Source organism: Pieris rapae, chromosome 11 (assembly GCF_905147795.1).
Source record: "Pieris rapae chromosome 11, ilPieRapa1.1, whole genome shotgun sequence".
NCBI classification, from domain to species: domain Eukaryota; kingdom Metazoa; phylum Arthropoda; class Insecta; order Lepidoptera; family Pieridae; genus Pieris; species Pieris rapae.
Window position 1 is genome coordinate 1,840,082 of NC_059519.1, and position 19,087 is coordinate 1,859,168.

A 19,087-nucleotide genomic window follows, 5' to 3' on the forward strand; every position below is an offset into this window, starting at 1 on the left:
ATATCAAAAGTAGGATAATGAAATAAGATCTTTAATACTCAAAGTACTGAAGCTCTTAAACTTATGTTCAGAATCAATATTTCACTGTGACTGTGAAGCGAGTACCAACCAATTCTTAGATTGGATTTTACATATGGGAGAAATGTTTACTGCTAAGTCTCAACTCTGCAATTATCCCATAAACTAAGTACAAAAAACAACAATTCAATAAAAATACCCTTTTATTTAATAAAATTTAAAGCTCACAACATAACGTACCTAACTTAACTTAAAATATGGTAATGACCAGACTTACATCACATAAAAAGCTAGCAGCAAATGCGGGCGTAGTACATTGTATTACTGCAATTTAATGGTTTTTGGTGCCATATGCATCATTCCAAGAAGGGTGTTGAAAATACCCCTGTGCTGGATTCCTGGCCAGAGCAAAACCACCACTGAGAATATATAAAGCAGAAAAACATTGTTGATTGATGCTGCCATCCACGCTAGAGTGCATAACATGCTGATTGATATAATATAGTACTGAAAATAAAAGGTTATATGTATATAAAAAGGATTATTCATAAATTGTGTGTAGTAATTGAATTCTTACCATAAAGGGGCTGTTTTCCCTTAGGGAATAAAATTGGCACAGCTGACGAATAGTTTTATTATAAGAACTCACAACGCTTCTGCAAACTTCGTCATACACCTTCTCGTGCTGACCAGTCCATGAGCTAGGATTGCAGATTGAGTTACAGATAATGGGTACAATAAAGTCTAAGAAGTTGAAAAATAGACCAATTATCGCAAACGTCGCCAAGCTATTGAGATCCATTAACCAGATAATAAAATAAAGAACCGAGACAGTTGCTACTATAGCGCACGGATGCCACTGCTGCTCCCAGAGAAATATGGATTTTATAGGCAGAACTGCCATACGCCAGCCTTCAAGCAATTTTTTCAAGTTCTTTATTTGTACTTCCTAGAAAAAAAATCTTATAAAATCTTTAAACGACTGTCAAGCAGAATCTTTTAAGTTTTTTACATACCTGGTTTCCTTCAGACATAGTTATTTTTATATGTTTGACTGTACCGTGTGTAATAAAAGATTTGAGTATTCAAATATTGGTTTAGTAATTAGTACTTCGTAACTCCCTACTTAAGCGTTCACGCCTTTGGTTCTTGACCGTTTTCTTTTGTTAAAAATTTAAACAAAAATCGATGCTCAGTCACTTAGTGACATTTGCTTTCCACCCTTGTCATATGTCATAACCGTAGTTATAGAATATATATAATTGTCAGATAGTACACAAATATATGGTGTGACCATAAACACAGGTCCAGAATATTTTGCTACTACTACTTTTGTTATACCCAAAAAGAGAAGACTCGAAAATATTGTCAAAAAAGATAATGCAATTTTCAAATATCAAAACTATCCCCACTATTAGATAAGCTTTTCTCACAATTTATTATTTCTTCAATGATCATTAAAATTTGGTATACAAATCGTGAAAAAAAAGACAGATAATACAATTATTTTTTATTGGAAAGACTTTTAATAGAATTTATATAAAACATAAAAAAAGTATAAAAAATTATGATAGGTTTTAAAAACAATAAAAAAATAAAATCAGTATAAAATAATCTCATACCTTAAGTACTAAGCAATTCAATCAGAAACCTACATTCTCTTAATATTTTAAACAATTTATACAAGAGCTTTACGAAGTTACTCTTTTGAAATACCTTTTAGCAGGGGTCTTTGCCTTTTCATGAGTTAATGTCTGAAAAATAAAAGAAAAAGTACAATAAAGGTGTAGTTAGGAGGTAAAAAACAATATACTAATAATTATTGATCTTCTATTTATATACAACAAGAGTATTTTTGTTGTAAATTAAGAAGTAGTCAAAGTAGTCATTGGATTACTTACAATGACACACTCATCATCTGTAAATAGGTAATGCCTGGAAGTTTTCTCTCCTGTCTCTGGTATCACAGACTCAGTTATCAACTCACTCTCATTTGGCATTTTTGTTACACTCTGTAAGCATAAACAGGAATTATATTTAAAAAACAATTCAATATTAAGGGCATTAAGTATTTTTAAAAATATTTGCTCTGGCTAATCCCCCAATTATACTCTTATTGCAGGTATTGAGAAACATATGTATATGTTTATATTATTAGCAAATAATTATTTATTTCTGTTAAAAACTTTTTGGAAGGTTCTTTTTTAGGAAAATTTCACATAATTTGTTTGTTTCTGTTATGTGTATTTTTATATGTTTTGTGCTGTACTTTTTGTATTTTACTTTTCTTTTCCATTAAAACAATATATATATGCAAGACTCAGTCGGTCTATTTTTATCTAAACTTTACCTTAATAATAGTTTTACTGGGCATTTCCTCTTCATATTCCTCTCCAAGGGTGAATTTGTAATCTACTGTTCTTAACAAAGATGAAGTTTTAATTGCCATCTTATCACCGTCAACTGTTATCTCCATAAGTGGTGATGACAATCCCATCATTTTTCTGCCCATAAAAGGTACACCTGAAAGATGTTCTTGCAGTGAGTTAAAAATAATAATGAAGTTATTTCTGTGAAAGGTACCAAATGCCATGTGAGAGAATTTTACTTTGTACAGTTAAGAGTAATCTACTATTTAGAGTAAAACACAAGATCTCCTGCCTTAACTTTTAAATTGTGGCTGGATTAAAATTTTTCACAGTTAAGTATGAATTCTAAGGGATAAACACAGTATTTGTACCAATAACCATATTTTACTCATAATGTTAACATTAAACATACCAACAGCAGAGAAGTAGTCATCAATGTTATCATTTTTGTAGTGCTGATATTTTCCTGCTATGGATGGCATTTTAACTTGGTACAACACGTATCTGAATCAATTTGTGTGAATCTAAAAGTTAAAGTAACAATTTTAATATCTTTAATTAGCTACACGATAAGTACAATTGATTAAATATCCTGTACGTGATATGCGGTAAATTATTATTAATAAGTTAAAATGAGTAAAGATAAGCTTAAGTATTAATAGAAGTGCAATAACAGTGATGATAAGAAGCATTTGTAAAAGCAAAACATATATTTTTATTATTAATTAAATTATAATCATAACAAATTTAAATGTATAACTTTTTAAATTACGAAATAATCGATCACCCAAATTAGCTATTAAATAATTAATCTACTTCATTCAATTTAATCCTGACACGAGAAAGCTGATTTTATATTTAAAATAATACAATTATGTTTGTGATACTTGTTTTGTTGTAATAATTAGAAATAAAAACTATTTTCGTAATTCGCACATTAGCCAGTAGCCCTTGCCAATACAAAGCCTACGCCCTACGCCCCCACTGCAGTGTTGCCAGATGGTGTTGGACCGTGGACGTTGATGACATACCCCAGAAATCTCTTGCCCATCATCACGTTTAGGACACACGTGGCCACGAAATCTGGGTCACCATTAACATAACGTTAAAGCCAATGCGACACTTGGTATAGAACATTTTTAGTAGAAAAGAATGATCAAAAACCATCAAATACAAAAAAGTTATTCTTGTGTAGTAATTACTACTGAATTTAAATGTTATTTTAGAATATATAACATTTAAATTCAGTATTTAATTAAAATCTCATCGTTCTTTTCAGCTCAAACGAATATACAATCAGTACAGTTAAACACGATCCTATTCTTACGATGTGTTCGAACTTCAATCAAGTTCCAAAATCAGCAATTTATATACGATAGCAAAAAAAAATGTACTTGGCGTTTTTGAAATTTCCCCTTTAAACCCCTAAGCTTCTTTCCCCATTTTCTGCTCTTAACTCGGTTGAAAAATCCCTTAATCTAAGGGGAAATCCTCTGATCTCGCAACACTGCCCCACTGATGTCAGAACCAATGGACTTTGTATCCGGCTAATAAATAAATTAAAAAAAAGTTGCTCAGAACATTTATAGACTGTCAAGTATAAGTTGGCGTTCCAGTGGCGGCGCCTCCTACAACCCTCTGTGTTGCCACTTTTTTTGTTTAGTTTGGATTGATGGATATTCTTAGATATTACATTAAAGGTAAATAAAAAACTCAATAACAAAAAATTATTTTTTAAAGTAATTATGGTCTGTTAGAGGCATTATTCCTTCCATGAATTCTTCAGAGTCATCTGTGTCAGAAGAATCTGAGTCGCTGCTATTCAAATCAATTAAAAATGGTTCCATTACTGTTTCAAGGCGGTTGTCTGTCATACGATAATTATTTTCAACATTTATAACGTGATTACAGTGTTTCTGCCATTCTTCAGCAGTTATTTTGGAAAATGCACTATGGATTCTCTGTTCCATGTTTTCAGAGAGGCCAGTAACATTTGTGTCTGTAAATATTCTTTTGAACGAACTCCAAATGAATTCTATTGCATTAAAGTCACAATGATAAGGCGGAAGTCTTACAGCCTTATGACCATGTTTCTTTAATATTTCATCAATTAAGTAGACATTCTCCTCCTCCATTCTGGAAGGTCCTTGAGCTGCTTGATTAGGGACTTCAGTTCTCGCTGTAAAATTACTTGCCATGATTTTTCCCTCTGAAACTATACGGTTCACGGTTCTTTCAGAAACACCTTAAATAAAACAAAAAATATTTTAAGTTATCCATCAATCACATTTACTTTCAAAAGCAATTATTATTTTTCCCTAAATTTGGGGATATAAATATCACTTTTAACTGGCAATACTTTACCTGTCAAAGCCGCTGTTCGAGCATTCACTTGTTGAAATGGAATAATCGGCCCATTGTTACGTTTCTCCTCTTCACAAAAACGTTTTACAGCTAGAATAATTTCTCTAGCTGCACTCCGCACTACTTTTGGCATGTTTCGTAATGATTTTTACACTTTAAAACACAAATTATTAGCACCGACACACGTGAGGCTACCAAGCTGTTAGAACTGTCAACACAACTGTCAAAATTAGTACCTTTTTCTGCCACACGCCAACTTACACATGACAACCTATAACATTATCACAACTGTAGTCAGCGAAAGTACTCTAACCGTCAAAATAGACTATCCTAAATTTGAAGGGAAAACCAAGAGTTGGCGTTCCTGTTATTGGCTGGCAAACATAGAAGTATTAATTATTTAATAGACTAGGGGCTTTAAATGCCTTAACAATAGTGTACGTAGAAAATCGAAAATAAATTTGTATGAAAATGACAGTTCGTCTCGACACATTTTCATAAAATTTTATTTTGTTATGAGGATCATACTTGACGTTTACTTTTCGACAACTTTTCAAATATACTAAAATTACCATTATTAGATGAAACCAACACAAATTTCATTCGATAATAAAGAATCATGCAAATATCTTACCACCAAAAAATCTGATATTTTTATCTATTGTAATTTTTATTCTATTTAAATCTAATCAACTGGATTTTTTCTATGTCAAGAGATGTTTGGCAGAAAGTGGCAACATTCCTTTTATATTACATTTATATTTCATATTGACTATGAACGAAGTATGAAATTCTGTGGTGGTTTAGGACCGAGATGTGAATCAGTGTGTTTTTATTTTTATTAATATTTTGTATAGCTTACAAAATTATACGTGCATAAACCTATATTAACCTTACTTGTTTACCCTTTTTATATATATATTAAGAGCAACGTTAAAGTTTATGTTAAGTATAATTATTAATTAAAAGTACTCACGGGAGTACTGTGTGATTGTTGATATCTTTAAGTGTGTGTTAAATAGAACGAAAAACCAGTGAATTTGAAGAAAAATGGGAGATAAAGAGGATTATTTGACATCATACCGATTGTTTTTCGAGAATTTTGCTGCAAATGTAAATCCAGAGGACCAGTTACCTGTATTTGCTTCTGACTACTCCATCACGGAGGCAGAATTGCCTGGCGATGTTATTTACTGGACCATCGAGTATCTTCGAGAGAAGTAAGTTTAAATCTTTGCCGGTTAAAATTTTATAAATGTAACTTTAGGGTTTTTGTAAAAAAACCATCATTTTGAATTTGTTAGTATAGTTAATGATAATTCTGGATCTTACAATATTTGATAAGCTTCCAAGTATTGAAATAGGTTAACTTAAATTATTTGAATTTAGAAAATAAGAAACATAACTATTTTATGAACATACACATTAACAATATTTTGACTTTAAAATTATTATTAAATAGTGGTCTATATAGTAAAATTGTGTGTGCAAAAATATTAAGCCTATAAGTTATCATGTTAATGAATTCACACTATTCATTACCCTATATTATATGTTATTCATACCTTGCCATTTTTACTGCGTCTGAAAATGAGCAAAGTGTTATTTTAATTACTTGTCATACAAAAACATACAAAGTCTGTTAAAGCCTGGCTTAACTACCCATTCATTTATTCCTGTTGGTATATATTTTGGAAACATATATCACAGATCAGGGTTTCATAATGTATATGCTATATTATTATTATAATTATAAAATAGACTTATTTTTTAAACTGTGTGTATGTTGTTTATGGCTAGGAAAGGTTGCATAATAATATAATGATTGATTTATAATATCTCTACAATAAATGTAATGATAGTGATGTCTTTGGCTGGTACATACTATTGTACTACACTTATAACTGACACAGCAAATGGTTGATGTTAATTCATATATATATATTATACACATTCATGTTTTTACTTGACCTCTTGAGTGTCAAGGTCAGGCTTACACTGTTAGCAACAAGCCTTTGTTACAAGACAGGTTTATCTGCTGTTTTTAGCCTGTGAAATTTTGAATATAAAACATTTTTTTTTTTCTGTTATTTTATATATTAAATTTTTTTAAAACAATATATAGTTTGGGAACGGGTTCATTGCTACATAAACAAGCATATCAGGTCATTTACCTGATAAATTTAAACTGTTCAAATATGTTATAAACTATTTGCTCAGTTGTTTAAAACAAAAGCAGCTTTTTAACATATACATGTCAATCCACATCAGCATAATATTATTTATGTACTTAAAGTGTATATTATATCATTGTGTAACAATTAGGTAATCCTGAAAAGCAATATCTATCTAACTTTGGTTTTCTAAATAATATAAAAAATATTTGTGTATTTATTCATTTATTTATTTTATAAATAAGCAATACCTGCACCTGGATAATTCTACAATACAAAATACAGTTAGTTGAAAAAAATATACATCTTATACCTCATCATACTTCAAGCATACATATCATATGCAGCATACTATCCTAGCCTAAGCTCCATAAAGCTCTAAAGCAATCCATAAAATATTTTTATTTTGCCGAGGATTGTTTTCACCATTGTGCATAACACAATATTGTCGTCGTCATGGGCCCCACGTTGGGAAACACTAGTCTAAATGGTTGATAGATTAAAAATGCTAATAACTTAGGAACCTCCAAATAAATCAAACTAATAACAGTGCATGTAAGTTTTAATGCCCAAACATTTTTAGAATGTTTGGACTGCTGAAATTATTTAATTTAAGAACGAGTAAGTCAGTATGGTAATATATATAAACCGCAACCCACAGGTGACGTACCTCGTAGGTTTGTTTAGTTACAGATTAGTAGATGATACAATATGTGTGTGTTTGTGTAGGAATAATATTCACGTTTTCCGTGATGAATAATAAAAGACTCATCGCTGTTCTAGTATCTAATTATTGTTAGCAGACATTCGTTCTTTGTTCTTGTAAAAAGTAATTTACAACTTACACTACACAGATAAAAATTCATAAGTTTCTCATTTTAAAACTGTTCTAGATGTAATACGTTTGTTATAACTTGCAAACTTACGCAAATAGGAAAGTGCAAATATTCGTTATCTAATCTATGTTAACTAGACTGAAAAGATTTCATTTGCACTTTGTTTAAGACCATTCACATATTTTTAAGATGTTAAATAACTCATTTACCTGGTAATTATATCATAGACAATATTATGTTACACATAAATCAAGTTGATTTTGAATGTATGAATTTGCGATAATTACGTAAATTCTGTACATAAGTAGAAAAGAAAGTCATTAATTAAAAAAACAAAGTCAAAAAATCATTAAGTAAACTGATTAATTTTTTGGCATTTGAAATTCGATTGACCTTTCCAACGCAAAAAAACTGACTACCGGCTTTGAGAACCAATTTGAACTATTTATATAAATTATTGTTGCTGTATGTACTGAAACACTTAAATAGAGATTTTAATAAGATTAACTATAGTCCTTTCTTTTTATTAATAAGTCTCTACATCAGGGTTTATTTGACATTGGTATATCCTACGCGCGTGTTGAAATGATTACACATTGTGCAAAGTATCCAATACTATTTCGTTTTACACATTTACTACGCAATACTCTTTGAACAATACTTTATTATATATTGTCTTCCATTTCAGAAATCAGTTTTTTTTTAATATTCATGAATTGTATTGGGGTATTTATTGCTTGAGATAGATATTGGAGCAGTGACAGGTTAGGCTTCAGCATGTGACTCTTATCTCTGATGTCATAGATTTATTCCCCGGCTCTGCACGGTGCACTACTTTATATGTGCGCATTTAAAATTCGCTCGCACGAATTCGCATTATCATAAAACATACAGAAATCTGAGGCCCGGATCTGAAAAGGTTTAGTTTTTTGTTTATAGCTTCATGCGTATATTGCAATATATTTATGAAAAGAATAGTAGTAACCCGAAGTTATTGCTCGCCAATAATTATATCAAATCAAAATTCGTTAAATCAATTTAGATGCGTCTTAGGCATGCTTATGAGTGTCAAAAACGTTTACAAAAATCGCGAAAGAGCAACACTTCCAGTATTCCTTGTTCTGAGCACGGGCGAGAAACTTAGCAAACTTTTATCTTTATGTAGTGTATTATGTGGGTTATATATCACATACTTTATATTACATAGATGTGATTTTCTCACGCATTGACCTGTTAATGCGTAATATAATACGCGAGAGTATTGATGATACACTGTGAGAACTAAGAACAATTCCGTTTGTCAGTTTAGCGCTTCGTTTACGTAATCGGATATGTCTAATCAGACGTAAGTCAGGATTAATGCTTAAATCGTAGTATAGAATGTTTGAAAAGAAACTGAATTGAAAACCCTCTATTGTCATGGGCCTCTTTCGCCTGAAACCCTTCCTTGAATAAATCTAATTAAGTACTATATTTAAGAAGTCGGGTGTACACATATAGTAAGGGGAACACGTCCATCACGAAACGCATTTCTAACGAATTAGGTGTGGTGTAAAATGTTTAGATATTAGACAGTTTCAACGTACGTTTCAGGTGTTGACAGGTCAGAAAAAATAAATAAATAAAGCAGTGGCGCTACAACATTTTTAGGATCTGGCCCCAGATTTCGGAATCTGTTTCATGATCATTTTTAATCTAATAGGCAAGTAGGTTTTTCTCCAGGGGTTATTCTCCAGTGCCTGACACACGTCGTCGACTTTTTTTTTGGGTCTAAGACGCCGTAGGTCGTAGGTGAAGAGATCGAACCTACGACCTAAGGTATGTAAGTCGTACGCTGTAGCCACTAGGCCAACACGTCAGAAAAAGTAACATTAAAAATGGGCACAACTTTAATTTGCTGTTAATGATGGAAGTAGTTACGAAATCATTTGCCAAATTAACTCTTCACGTCGTATCGTATTAATATCACGACCATAGACTAAAAAATAAGGAGTTCTCGATCCCGCTTGAGACACATGTGACCGAATAAATCGACTTAAAATGTATGAACACTAACCTACTTTTTTATTAATTATTCAGCGGATGAATCACTCTTACGTAATTTACGCATAAAAATCAGCCTTACTGAATTCCCACGACTCTTGCATACAAGTGCAGCTTAATATAGCCGTGATAAACTTGGCAATCTAAACAAGGCCGATCTCATCTCTTTGAAGATTAGTTTATATTAACTTTTGAGGGCATTTGTTAATTGAGGATTAAAAGATGTGGATGAAAGGCTACGGTTACTGTCTTTAGTGTAACATAAATACAATTACAGTCGTATTTGGACACTCTTTTTATTATTTACACAGTTTGTACGATATTAACTGGAACTCTATATTTAGACATATGGTATATTTAACTCCTGTATGGTTGTGTGGAACTAAGCGAGATAGCATGCCTGTTGCGTTATTTACGTATTTACTAACTCTGCTACCCAAAAATTGTGGCTTTCGAAATGAGCCTTCCAGCCTTTCCGCCTGTTGGTCATCGTTATTAAGACCGACGTATTAAAATAAAATAAAAATATCTTTATTTTGCAACATAAGATTATCAAGGTATCACTTATTCCACGTCATTAAATTCGAACATGTAGGCATCCCTACTCATCGGCAAAGAAGACAGAGGGTGTAGGCTGAGAGAAAAAGCCGGCGTAAAAAATTCTCAGTACTCTTTTAAAAAAGGAAATCATCAAACAATACTACAATATTTAAAACAAATATAGCAAATTAATTAAGTAGAAGTTATCGGTCTCCAACCACTTGGTGACCCAACCAACGTAATATATTCGCCTATAATATACTAATAAGACTTTCATGTTAACTATATGCATATTTAATAATAACTAATGTGTAATTATCACTTGCTAAATAAATAACATATCTACTCTCAAGCCCATAGGGGGCAATTTAATTGTTAAATACGAAAATCTATTAAAATTATTTGAAATTGGAATTGCTCTTCCTTTATGTTTTTAAAATTTACGTACTTACTGTGTTTTGTTTCGACCTAGTAATGTCTTCCTTCCTTAAACCTACCATTCAAGTGAACAATTTAATTTAAAGAAAATATGTTAGATTCGGGTGCATTAGAAAGCCAAGGGTGGGGCATGGTACAAAAAAGGATGGGTATCACTGTTATAGTGCCTGGACCTGGAGGGTTGGTTTGGCGAAACATTTATTGTATTGACATAATATGTTGGACAGGTGAACACCTGCATGGCAATAATAAAACAATCATGGAATACCACATACCATCAGTGTAGAATGATAACCTCGTATGTCATAAAATCATTTATTTTTAATTATCAACTAGTAAAGACTTATTTATGTAAATAAATAAGCTATACCATCCAAAACGTTGAAAATCATAATATTTTAACCAACATTGACGAAATGAAAGATGTTTTGTTTCCTGTAATGTTTGGTTATCATTCTACAGCGACGATACGTACCTCATGCGTAGAGTTTCTAGGCCTTAAACTTAATAAAAATAATAAACCGCCTCTATAAAAATCTCTTCAAAGCGTTTTGCTTCCAGGGTGCTTCAGGCTTGAAGCATTTTTATGACAAGCATTTGCTGAGGTCGAGAGCTTTCACGTCGTTAATGTCGTCACCAAATTTTTATAAAGATTTGAGATGTTCTTCACAGACATTTACCTTGATGTATTACTTTGTATAAAAGCAATGTTGGCTTACTGGTTACAGCCTGCGACTCTCATCCCTGAGGTCGTAGGTTCGACCCTGGCTGTGCACCAATGGACTTTCTTTCTATGTGCGGATTTAACATTCTCAACTCGAACAGTGAAGGAAAACATCGTGAGGAAACGGGCTTGCCTTAGTGTGTGGCTTTCAATACTAAATTATTTTGCCTGTAAGTCTACGGATGTGGTTTACTAGAAAAAGACGGCTAATTTAGTCTTGACGTAATTTTCTTACCGACAATGTACCTATGCTCAATAGGAGCAGATGTTATCAATCCGATGTTTTTTGCCTCATCTAATTTTCCGTCCAATTGTGTCATGATACTTGTCCTCATGAATAAATTGGTGCGAAAGCAGTGTGGGAGGTGAACGGATGTGATAATGTTTATTGTTGAAGAGGATTTCACTCTGAGTCAGGAGATATTTCTCATCTTTTTGGGAATATGTTAATACAGCCTTGGACTTTATTGCGTATGATTAAACTGATCGGTAGTCTTAATTTGTTTCAATTATATTTTTATTCTCTTCCTAACCTTAGTTAAGTTACATATACATACATACTTTAGTTTATATTTGAAATTCAATTATAAACAATCATCGCTCACTTGATGCTAATATGAGCCCTTTAGTTTTCAGCACTCATAAATTGTAATTTAACATTCTTGTTTCCGATAATGCTTAAATCTTATCTTAGTTTGAAAATTTCAAATGTTTTCCTTTTGAAATAATTCTACTGTTTTGTTTTAATTTATTCTTAACATATAGGTTCACGATATTTTTTTTAGGCATACGTTTAACATAGAAAATTATGTCATCAGCACGCAATACTTGCGTGTGTCGAGTGCAGAGAGCATTAAATTACTTTTCCGCTTTAAAAAAACAATAAAGAAAATGTTCGAATTCATGTTTAGATAAGGATCAATGACCTCTTTATGAACGCCATAGACGGTACGTCCGGATTTTATTTTGTGTCCACGCTTAGTTTCCGGAACACATGTTCCTATCTGTTAATGTGTCAATGAATGGGAAAGCGGAAATATTCTTTTTTTGAAATACTAGACAATTGTAGTCGCTCCACAGACTAACATGTACTAACTGCTAATATTATAAATCCGAAAGATTTGATTGTATGCATTGAATAGCCGCCAGAACTACAGGATTGTTTTTTTTTCACCATTAGATCACTACGTAATACCTGATGAATATAGACTATAGAATATTTTCAAACAAGTTAGGACTGTGTAACCACCCAAGGTGTGAAATGAACAATAAAAATTCCTAAATTGCGTACGCTGCGGAAACTATTGACAATAGAGCAAAGTGATTTACTACAGTTTCATAGAAGACTATGTCTAACCAAAAAATTTATTTTTGCATTTTTAAAGTTTTTTAATATATCGTGTTGCGATTGAATTAATCCGGAACTCACCACAGGAATATAGTATCCCTAACAGTGACTGTAAGTAGTGTTATTAGATTCTACGTATTTCTGATGAAGAATGTCTCATAGACCGAATCGATACAGTTCTGAATTGTCCAATTGGTTCGGTAGAATTTAAGTATCTTTTCATTATAGGAAAATTGTTTGCTTTACAAATCGTAACATTTGTAGTTTGAATCCTATGAAAGTATTGCAATATAGTGTCAAATTGGAAGTGTAAGTGTGTTTGGACTTACATCATTTTGCACATTCATTTTTCATTGATTTACCTTTAAGCAAGTAAGTGAGCAAGAACGCCATGTCCTTCCCATACAGTAAGGGCAAGATAGGATAAGAGGTTGATGTTTAGAAGCGAGACCAAGTACCGACCAGTCAGTACCAAGTATGACGTCCATATTATCTCCAAATCCAATAAGTTTTTGACATATTTAGGGGATTCTTTGCGCTAAGTCTCTTTACTGACATTTATCCCCAAGACTTAGTACAATGTATAACTTCTGTATGTCGAGCGTTAAAATTCAACTCTGAATTATCCGAAGTGTTTATGAAAGGCCGTTCATGAACACAATGCTAAAACTCTCTTAATAATTAATTAAGTACGTTAGTATTGTGAACAGTTATCTTGATCGTTGCGCTGTTGCATAAAGGACGAGAAACATGATGTAATGGTAAAATTTGCGGCATAAGAGCTATTTGGTTGCATGTATTATGCATTCGTAACATGCCCATATATTATAATATCGTATCTAAGTTATATTATACTATATACGTTATAGTATACTAGTCTAGTAATAACGATATTAAATCCAAGTATGATGACAATTTAAAAAATTCGTAATTGTAATTCCGACTTTTTGGAGTAGATTTTCTAATGGGTAAAAAAATATATCGCGCTGTGCAATGCGTACAGATCTTTCTGTTCCCTTTTTGATTAAGTAGTATAATAATAGTTCTTGGTTGTATATATAACGATTATAAAATACAATTAAGATTAAATCGGTTCTCGTAATTGAGTTAAAATGTGTCAGTATGAAAACAAAGAAATTTCGCACTTGCGATAGTACAAATATAACGTTATCTTTGTAGGTGTAACCGTTCTTATGATATCAATACTCATGTTTGTTTTTGTTTTACTAGTAAACACACGATATACGAACAATAAAACGCGTAAATTGTATGAGTTTGCTTTTATGAATTCGGTCTAAATGTTTTGTGATACTTTTTTTTAATAAGGTGTAAATGCGCTTACGCCAAAAATCATTTATTCATATAGGTAACATTATGTACACTTATGAACGTAAAAAAAAAAGAAATATACATTAAATGATTCTAATTTTACATTTACTGCCAGTTCTCAAACCAAGGGCGTAGAACGGAAGAGAGGAGCTGGCAATAAACTCTCCGCCACTTCTTCGTCTGCGTCTTTTTAATCGCCAAGTTTTTTTTTTAAATCGATATCGAGCTTGACACTCAAAACCCTCTAAGGTATCTGCTGCTCTCCGAAGGTGTGATAGCGAGACCTCACCTACTAAAAACACCTCAGCTCTTCACACGCCCTTAAGATGGACCCTCGGGGTTCGCTAGGCATTCTACCCAAGGGATCCGGGCTTATATAAATTTTGTGACCCTAACTAACTTCCAATAGCGGTCATGATCCTCACGGTTTTGTTTGCTACTTCGTGGTTCTCTCAAACTTTATGTACAGTAGTACAGTTGAAGTTGGCATCGCAATAGCTCGAGGAATTGTGTTGATAAAGTTGTTTGAGAACAATGTGTTTTATTTAAGTTATGTAATAATTTATAGTATTACACACATTCATTAATACATATACAGACACACACTCACACAGATAGATATACTCTGGTTTCCTTTTATATAATTATTTTGTGATGCAACCTTATGCATGTTGCCGGTATGATAATATTTATTTATTAAAGATAAATTTACACGTTTTAAGACGAAGAAGTTAAAGTCTTTCTGGTAATCCGAAGTGGTCTCTTATCTTAAAACAGTCTCACAAAAACGAGCATTTTCTTCTGTTATAAATAACTTATTTTGTCACTATGTATGCAAGTTTTAGTAAACAAAAAATCAAGATTGTTATTAGTATATTAGTTACGTTGTAAGTATCTGCTTCTTTAATATTTTTTATAGGCTAGTAATTAAACAGCCTGTCGCGTTGTCGATTTTTGGGTATGATTTCCTTATTTTCCTAGATGTGAGCCAGTATTAACAATACAATAGAATGTTATGTCCCTGGAATTTTCATTGTTACACAAATATTATAATAATAGTGATCGCTCCTTTGGAATTTAATACAGATGAATCTCTCCAAAACCACAGCAGTTACATCGTATTCCACTACAGATTTAAATAGAGATGCAATTACTGCCTAATAGCTCTATTAGCTAGACAGAAAGCTGTGAAGGCTATTAAGCTGTTCCCGCTCGGAGGTAATTGCGGGTTTTTGAAATGGGTAAACCCTGATCGATATTATTTCAGTCGTGTTGTATGAATACAGTTTGACAGTTTCCAAATGTATGATTTTTTATAGAACAGGGGGCAAACGGGCAGGAGGCTCACCTGATATTAAGTGATACCGCCCCACATGGACACTCTCAATGCCAGAGGGTTCGCGAGTGCGTTGCCGGCCTTTTAGCGGCGCAATAGTCGAACGGCGGACGTCGATAATTTTTTATTTATTTAATAATAATCCAGTGGCGTTATCCCTTTGTTATTTATAGCTTAGTAAGGTGTCTGTCACAACGGCGTAGTTTTCCTTCACTACATGATTGTTAGGCACTTTGAAAATTTATTTCTCGACGACATTCTACTACATACACGTCTGACCACTACGCTAAAACTATTATTGAAACGTTGCTTAGGAATTATCTATATCTATTATATTGTTAAAAAATGGATGATGATGGTAAAAAATAAAATGGGTCGATCCTTCTCACAGACAAGGGCCGCATCATAAGAGTAATACAATTGTATATACTATATTTATAATCGTTGTATTATAAATATTTTTTTCAGTGTTTGGTCGCACTCCTCCAACAGCTTGAATGTTTCTTATTCATTTTATCTGTATATATATATATATATATATATATATATAAACGATTAGTAAGTCTAACAAAGTTATTTAATCTGTTTGGTCCATTGCATTTAGAAGACTAAGAATGTTATAAAATTGATCGGTTTTTTGCTTTCAGATCATGTCCGGCAACACTAATGACTCCGCTTTTGCGGATAATACTAGACGAGGTGCGAATTGCAGCGAAAAAATATCCAAATGACTTTGGTTATAATGCTGATAAGTCAGGTAAAACATATTTATTTAGTAACACATAATTAGTGTTCTGTTTTACATATTTGGTAAAATACATTCAGATAACATAAATTATGAAGGAAATGGGCGGCCTTGCATCAGACAACCCTGTGAATTTAATACGAAATTAATTAAAAAAATATGTTAATGAAACAATGTTTTTTAATATCATCTTTTAAAGTGCGTCGAAACGTATCATCGTCAATCGTCTTCATCGTTAATATTTATCCTTATTTATGACTAGACTAAGAATATTAGATGGCCTTTTATGACGGCAGTAACATTCTCAAATTGGCACGAAACCGAGACAGATCGATTTGAATGTCATCTAATTTTTGGATCTTCTCTAGATTTTTAAGCGTTCTAGCACATTTTTATTACTGAATTACAATGATAATTGATATGACTGACTGATTCTATAAGATACCAATAAAAAGTGAACAATATAAGGCGAATAATAAATATTAAATCGCGTTAATAATATTTTAATATAATGGATGTCTAAATTCAATACTGACTGTGAAGATGGACTGAAGATTAGCGATATCCAAAAATAATACAATGAGCCGTTAGCACTATTACATCATATCTTTGACTTGTTGACCAGAATGATTTTGCAAAATACTTCCAACTGAAATTTATGAATCAAAACATCACATTTAGATCTTGTTTGTATAGTAGATGTATTTTCTTTAAGTGCACATTCTTCAGGAGACTGCTTAGGGAAGTAAAAGGCATTAGGCAAAACAATGGCGTAGCTTCTCGTGCAACACATAAGTGTTGACGGCCATTTTCTTTTCGATATAACTATCACTTGTATTAAGATTGTCTGTTATGTGAGCCTTATGAGGTGTTACGGGGTGATTATACATCGACTACTTCGGGTCGCGAGTTCAACTACTTGAACGCAAACCCATGATTTAATAAAGAAATTCGTATATTCGCAGCCATGATATCATGTTGTTATCATATAATCTAGCTTATCAGGCGTCGACGGTTAACATTGTTACATCACGACCGGGCACTGAGAGCCTTTGTTCTGATACTTACAGTTGGTATCTCTTAGGGTTCGTACCTCGGACCCTATCTTTATACTTTTGATATAAATCCGGAAACATCGGTTCAGAAATAGCTGTACTGAGATGCATCAGTTGACCACTTTAAGCATTAAATTTTCTAATATAATCTAGTACCGATGATATTCTTTAAAATATTACAATTAATGTGTCTAAAATTTTAATGTACTGATTTTCTTAAGGTACCACCGACCACGAGCATTCTTATACCATATAATGTGTAAGAAATTATTTGCTAAACTCAAATAAAAATTTTAAATAAAAATTAGGATTATGTTTAAAGATACTTAGAAGCTTATCGTGGGCTTAAACGTAAACGTAAGCCTGCATCGAATTGAATTCGTGTAAATAAACATATCACTTGCCCTGGGGAACAAAGTCATAAAAGCAAAATATATTTTTCTGAGAAAACCTATAAGATGGTTATGATATTATTACTGGGAAACTAAGTTCATTACATACAATTACAAACAAACAAACATATAAGTTTGTCGGTTTGAGCTGTCGTTAACGTAACGTTCGTTGTATTTGTAAAAGTTTTCACTAAAATACTCTATTTCTGCTAAAATTAAAGTAACTATGGACAAAACTGTGCGCTTATGAGCACCAACGTCTATTGGAGATGCTGTTAGCCAATGACAATCAAACGAAACGCGCCGTCCGCGTCGTTTCATTTTATATTTTCACTTGGAGTTAAACTTGATAGTAGATTGTTTACAAACATTGCGTGAATAATCTCCTTATCAAAAAATTTAGTTGTTCCAATATTCAAATTTTATTGGATATCATTTGGTTCCAAACAAATACAAGTATTTGAACCGGTTTTACCACAGGAGTTAACGACAGCTGTTGGTGTCAGGAAGTCGGGAAACCTTATTGTTATTAACCTGCTTTGTTGGCAGATGCGAATGTGAGCATGCATTAAATTCGTGCAACATTCTTGCGTGCTTGTGAAATTCGTCGCATTTGAAAGACGTTGATTTATGTCTTGGAAATTGATAAATATGATGAGATGGAAATCTTTAGGGAAAGTTTGAAATTCTGATTCTATATTGGAATGGTTATTTTTTAGATTGGTAATAAAGAGCAGTGGCCTAGTGGCTTACGTACTAGGCATGCGACTCTCTTCCCCGAAATCGTACATTCCGCGGATATGCACCAATGGACTTTTTTCCGCGCATTATCTGGAACGGTGAAGGAAAACATCGTGAGGAAACCGGCTTTTGTTTTTTTATAGAACAGGGGGCAAACGGGCAGGAAGCTCACCTGATGTTAGGTGATACCAGAGTCCATGGACACTGAATGCCAGAGGGCTCGCAAGTGCGTTGCCGGCCTTTTAAGAATTAAAATGTTTAATTTTGAAATTCCAGCATACAAAGCGATATCACTGATGCAGGCAGTGATAGCTAGAGTGAACGCAGTATGTATGAGGTATCTGGACAATTCTCGGTTGGACACTCTCCCTCCGCCACCACGGACTCAAAAGGAGTTTCTGACAGTTTCCGCTGCCTTGCGGAACTCACGACGCGTTATGGAGGATCGACACGTTGAAATTGGGAACTTGGAAGCGTTGTTTGATATTGAGGTACGTTAACAAAAACGTTTTGTATACGTATAAGGTATGCTTAAGATTTAATTAGCTATATGTTACGGAACGGATTATAAAGGTGAGTTTAAAATTAAAAACAGAGCAGTGTTGGCCAGATTCTCAGCCCTGGGGACACAGGTT

At 32.8% G+C, this 19,087-nt stretch overlaps 3 protein-coding genes across 3 annotated transcripts in view; 1 reads left to right on the forward strand and 2 right to left on the reverse strand.

Annotated features, from left to right (window-relative positions):
• Positions 1-203: 203 nt before the first annotated feature.
• LOC110996878 (ADP-ribosylation factor-like protein 6-interacting protein 1) lies at positions 204-1,239 on the reverse strand. The gene is made up of 3 exons (XM_022264754.2): positions 1,035-1,239; positions 596-967; positions 204-525 (listed from the first exon to the last, which is right to left on the reverse strand). Exons 1-3 carry the CDS (start codon positions 1,050-1,052, stop codon positions 340-342), a joined length of 576 nt encoding a protein of 191 aa, XP_022120446.1. The 5' UTR covers positions 1,053-1,239; the 3' UTR covers positions 204-339.
• Positions 1,240-1,605: 366 nt separating this feature from the next.
• Positions 1,606-3,339, reverse strand: LOC110996874 (sodium/calcium exchanger regulatory protein 1). Its single transcript, XM_022264748.2, has 5 exons — positions 3,207-3,339; positions 2,800-2,911; positions 2,369-2,541; positions 1,920-2,030; positions 1,606-1,772 (listed from the first exon to the last, which is right to left on the reverse strand). Exons 2-5 carry the CDS (start codon positions 2,867-2,869, stop codon positions 1,710-1,712), a joined length of 417 nt encoding a protein of 138 aa, XP_022120440.2. The 5' UTR covers positions 2,870-2,911; positions 3,207-3,339; the 3' UTR covers positions 1,606-1,709.
• Positions 3,340-5,527: 2,188 nt separating this feature from the next.
• LOC110996858 overlaps positions 5,528-19,087 on the forward strand; it is a 74,733-nt gene continuing 61,173 nt past the window's right edge. The window contains exons 1-3 of the mRNA XM_022264728.2: positions 5,528-5,971; positions 16,167-16,276; positions 18,729-18,943. Coding sequence (XP_022120420.2) covers positions 5,802-5,971; positions 16,167-16,276; positions 18,729-18,943 — 495 coding nt within the window. The 5' untranslated portion in view covers positions 5,528-5,801. The remainder of the gene's footprint in view (positions 5,972-16,166; positions 16,277-18,728; positions 18,944-19,087) is intronic.

Coding starts and splice junctions, on each gene's coding strand:
- LOC110996878 (XM_022264754.2), bottom strand. Junction 526..595: donor GGGAAAACAGCCCCTTTATG/GTAAGAATTCAA, acceptor TTTTATTTTCAG/TACTATATTATATCAATCAG.
- LOC110996874 (XM_022264748.2), bottom strand. CDS start 2,869: ATGCCATCCATAGCAGGAAAATATCAGCACTACAAAAATGATAACATT. Junction 2,542..2,799: donor TGACTACTTCTCTGCTGTTG/GTATGTTTAATG, acceptor AACATCTTTCAG/GTGTACCTTTTATGGGCAGA. Junction 1,773..1,919: donor CAGATGATGAGTGTGTCATT/GTAAGTAATCCA, acceptor TTTATTTTTCAG/ACATTAACTCATGAAAAGGC.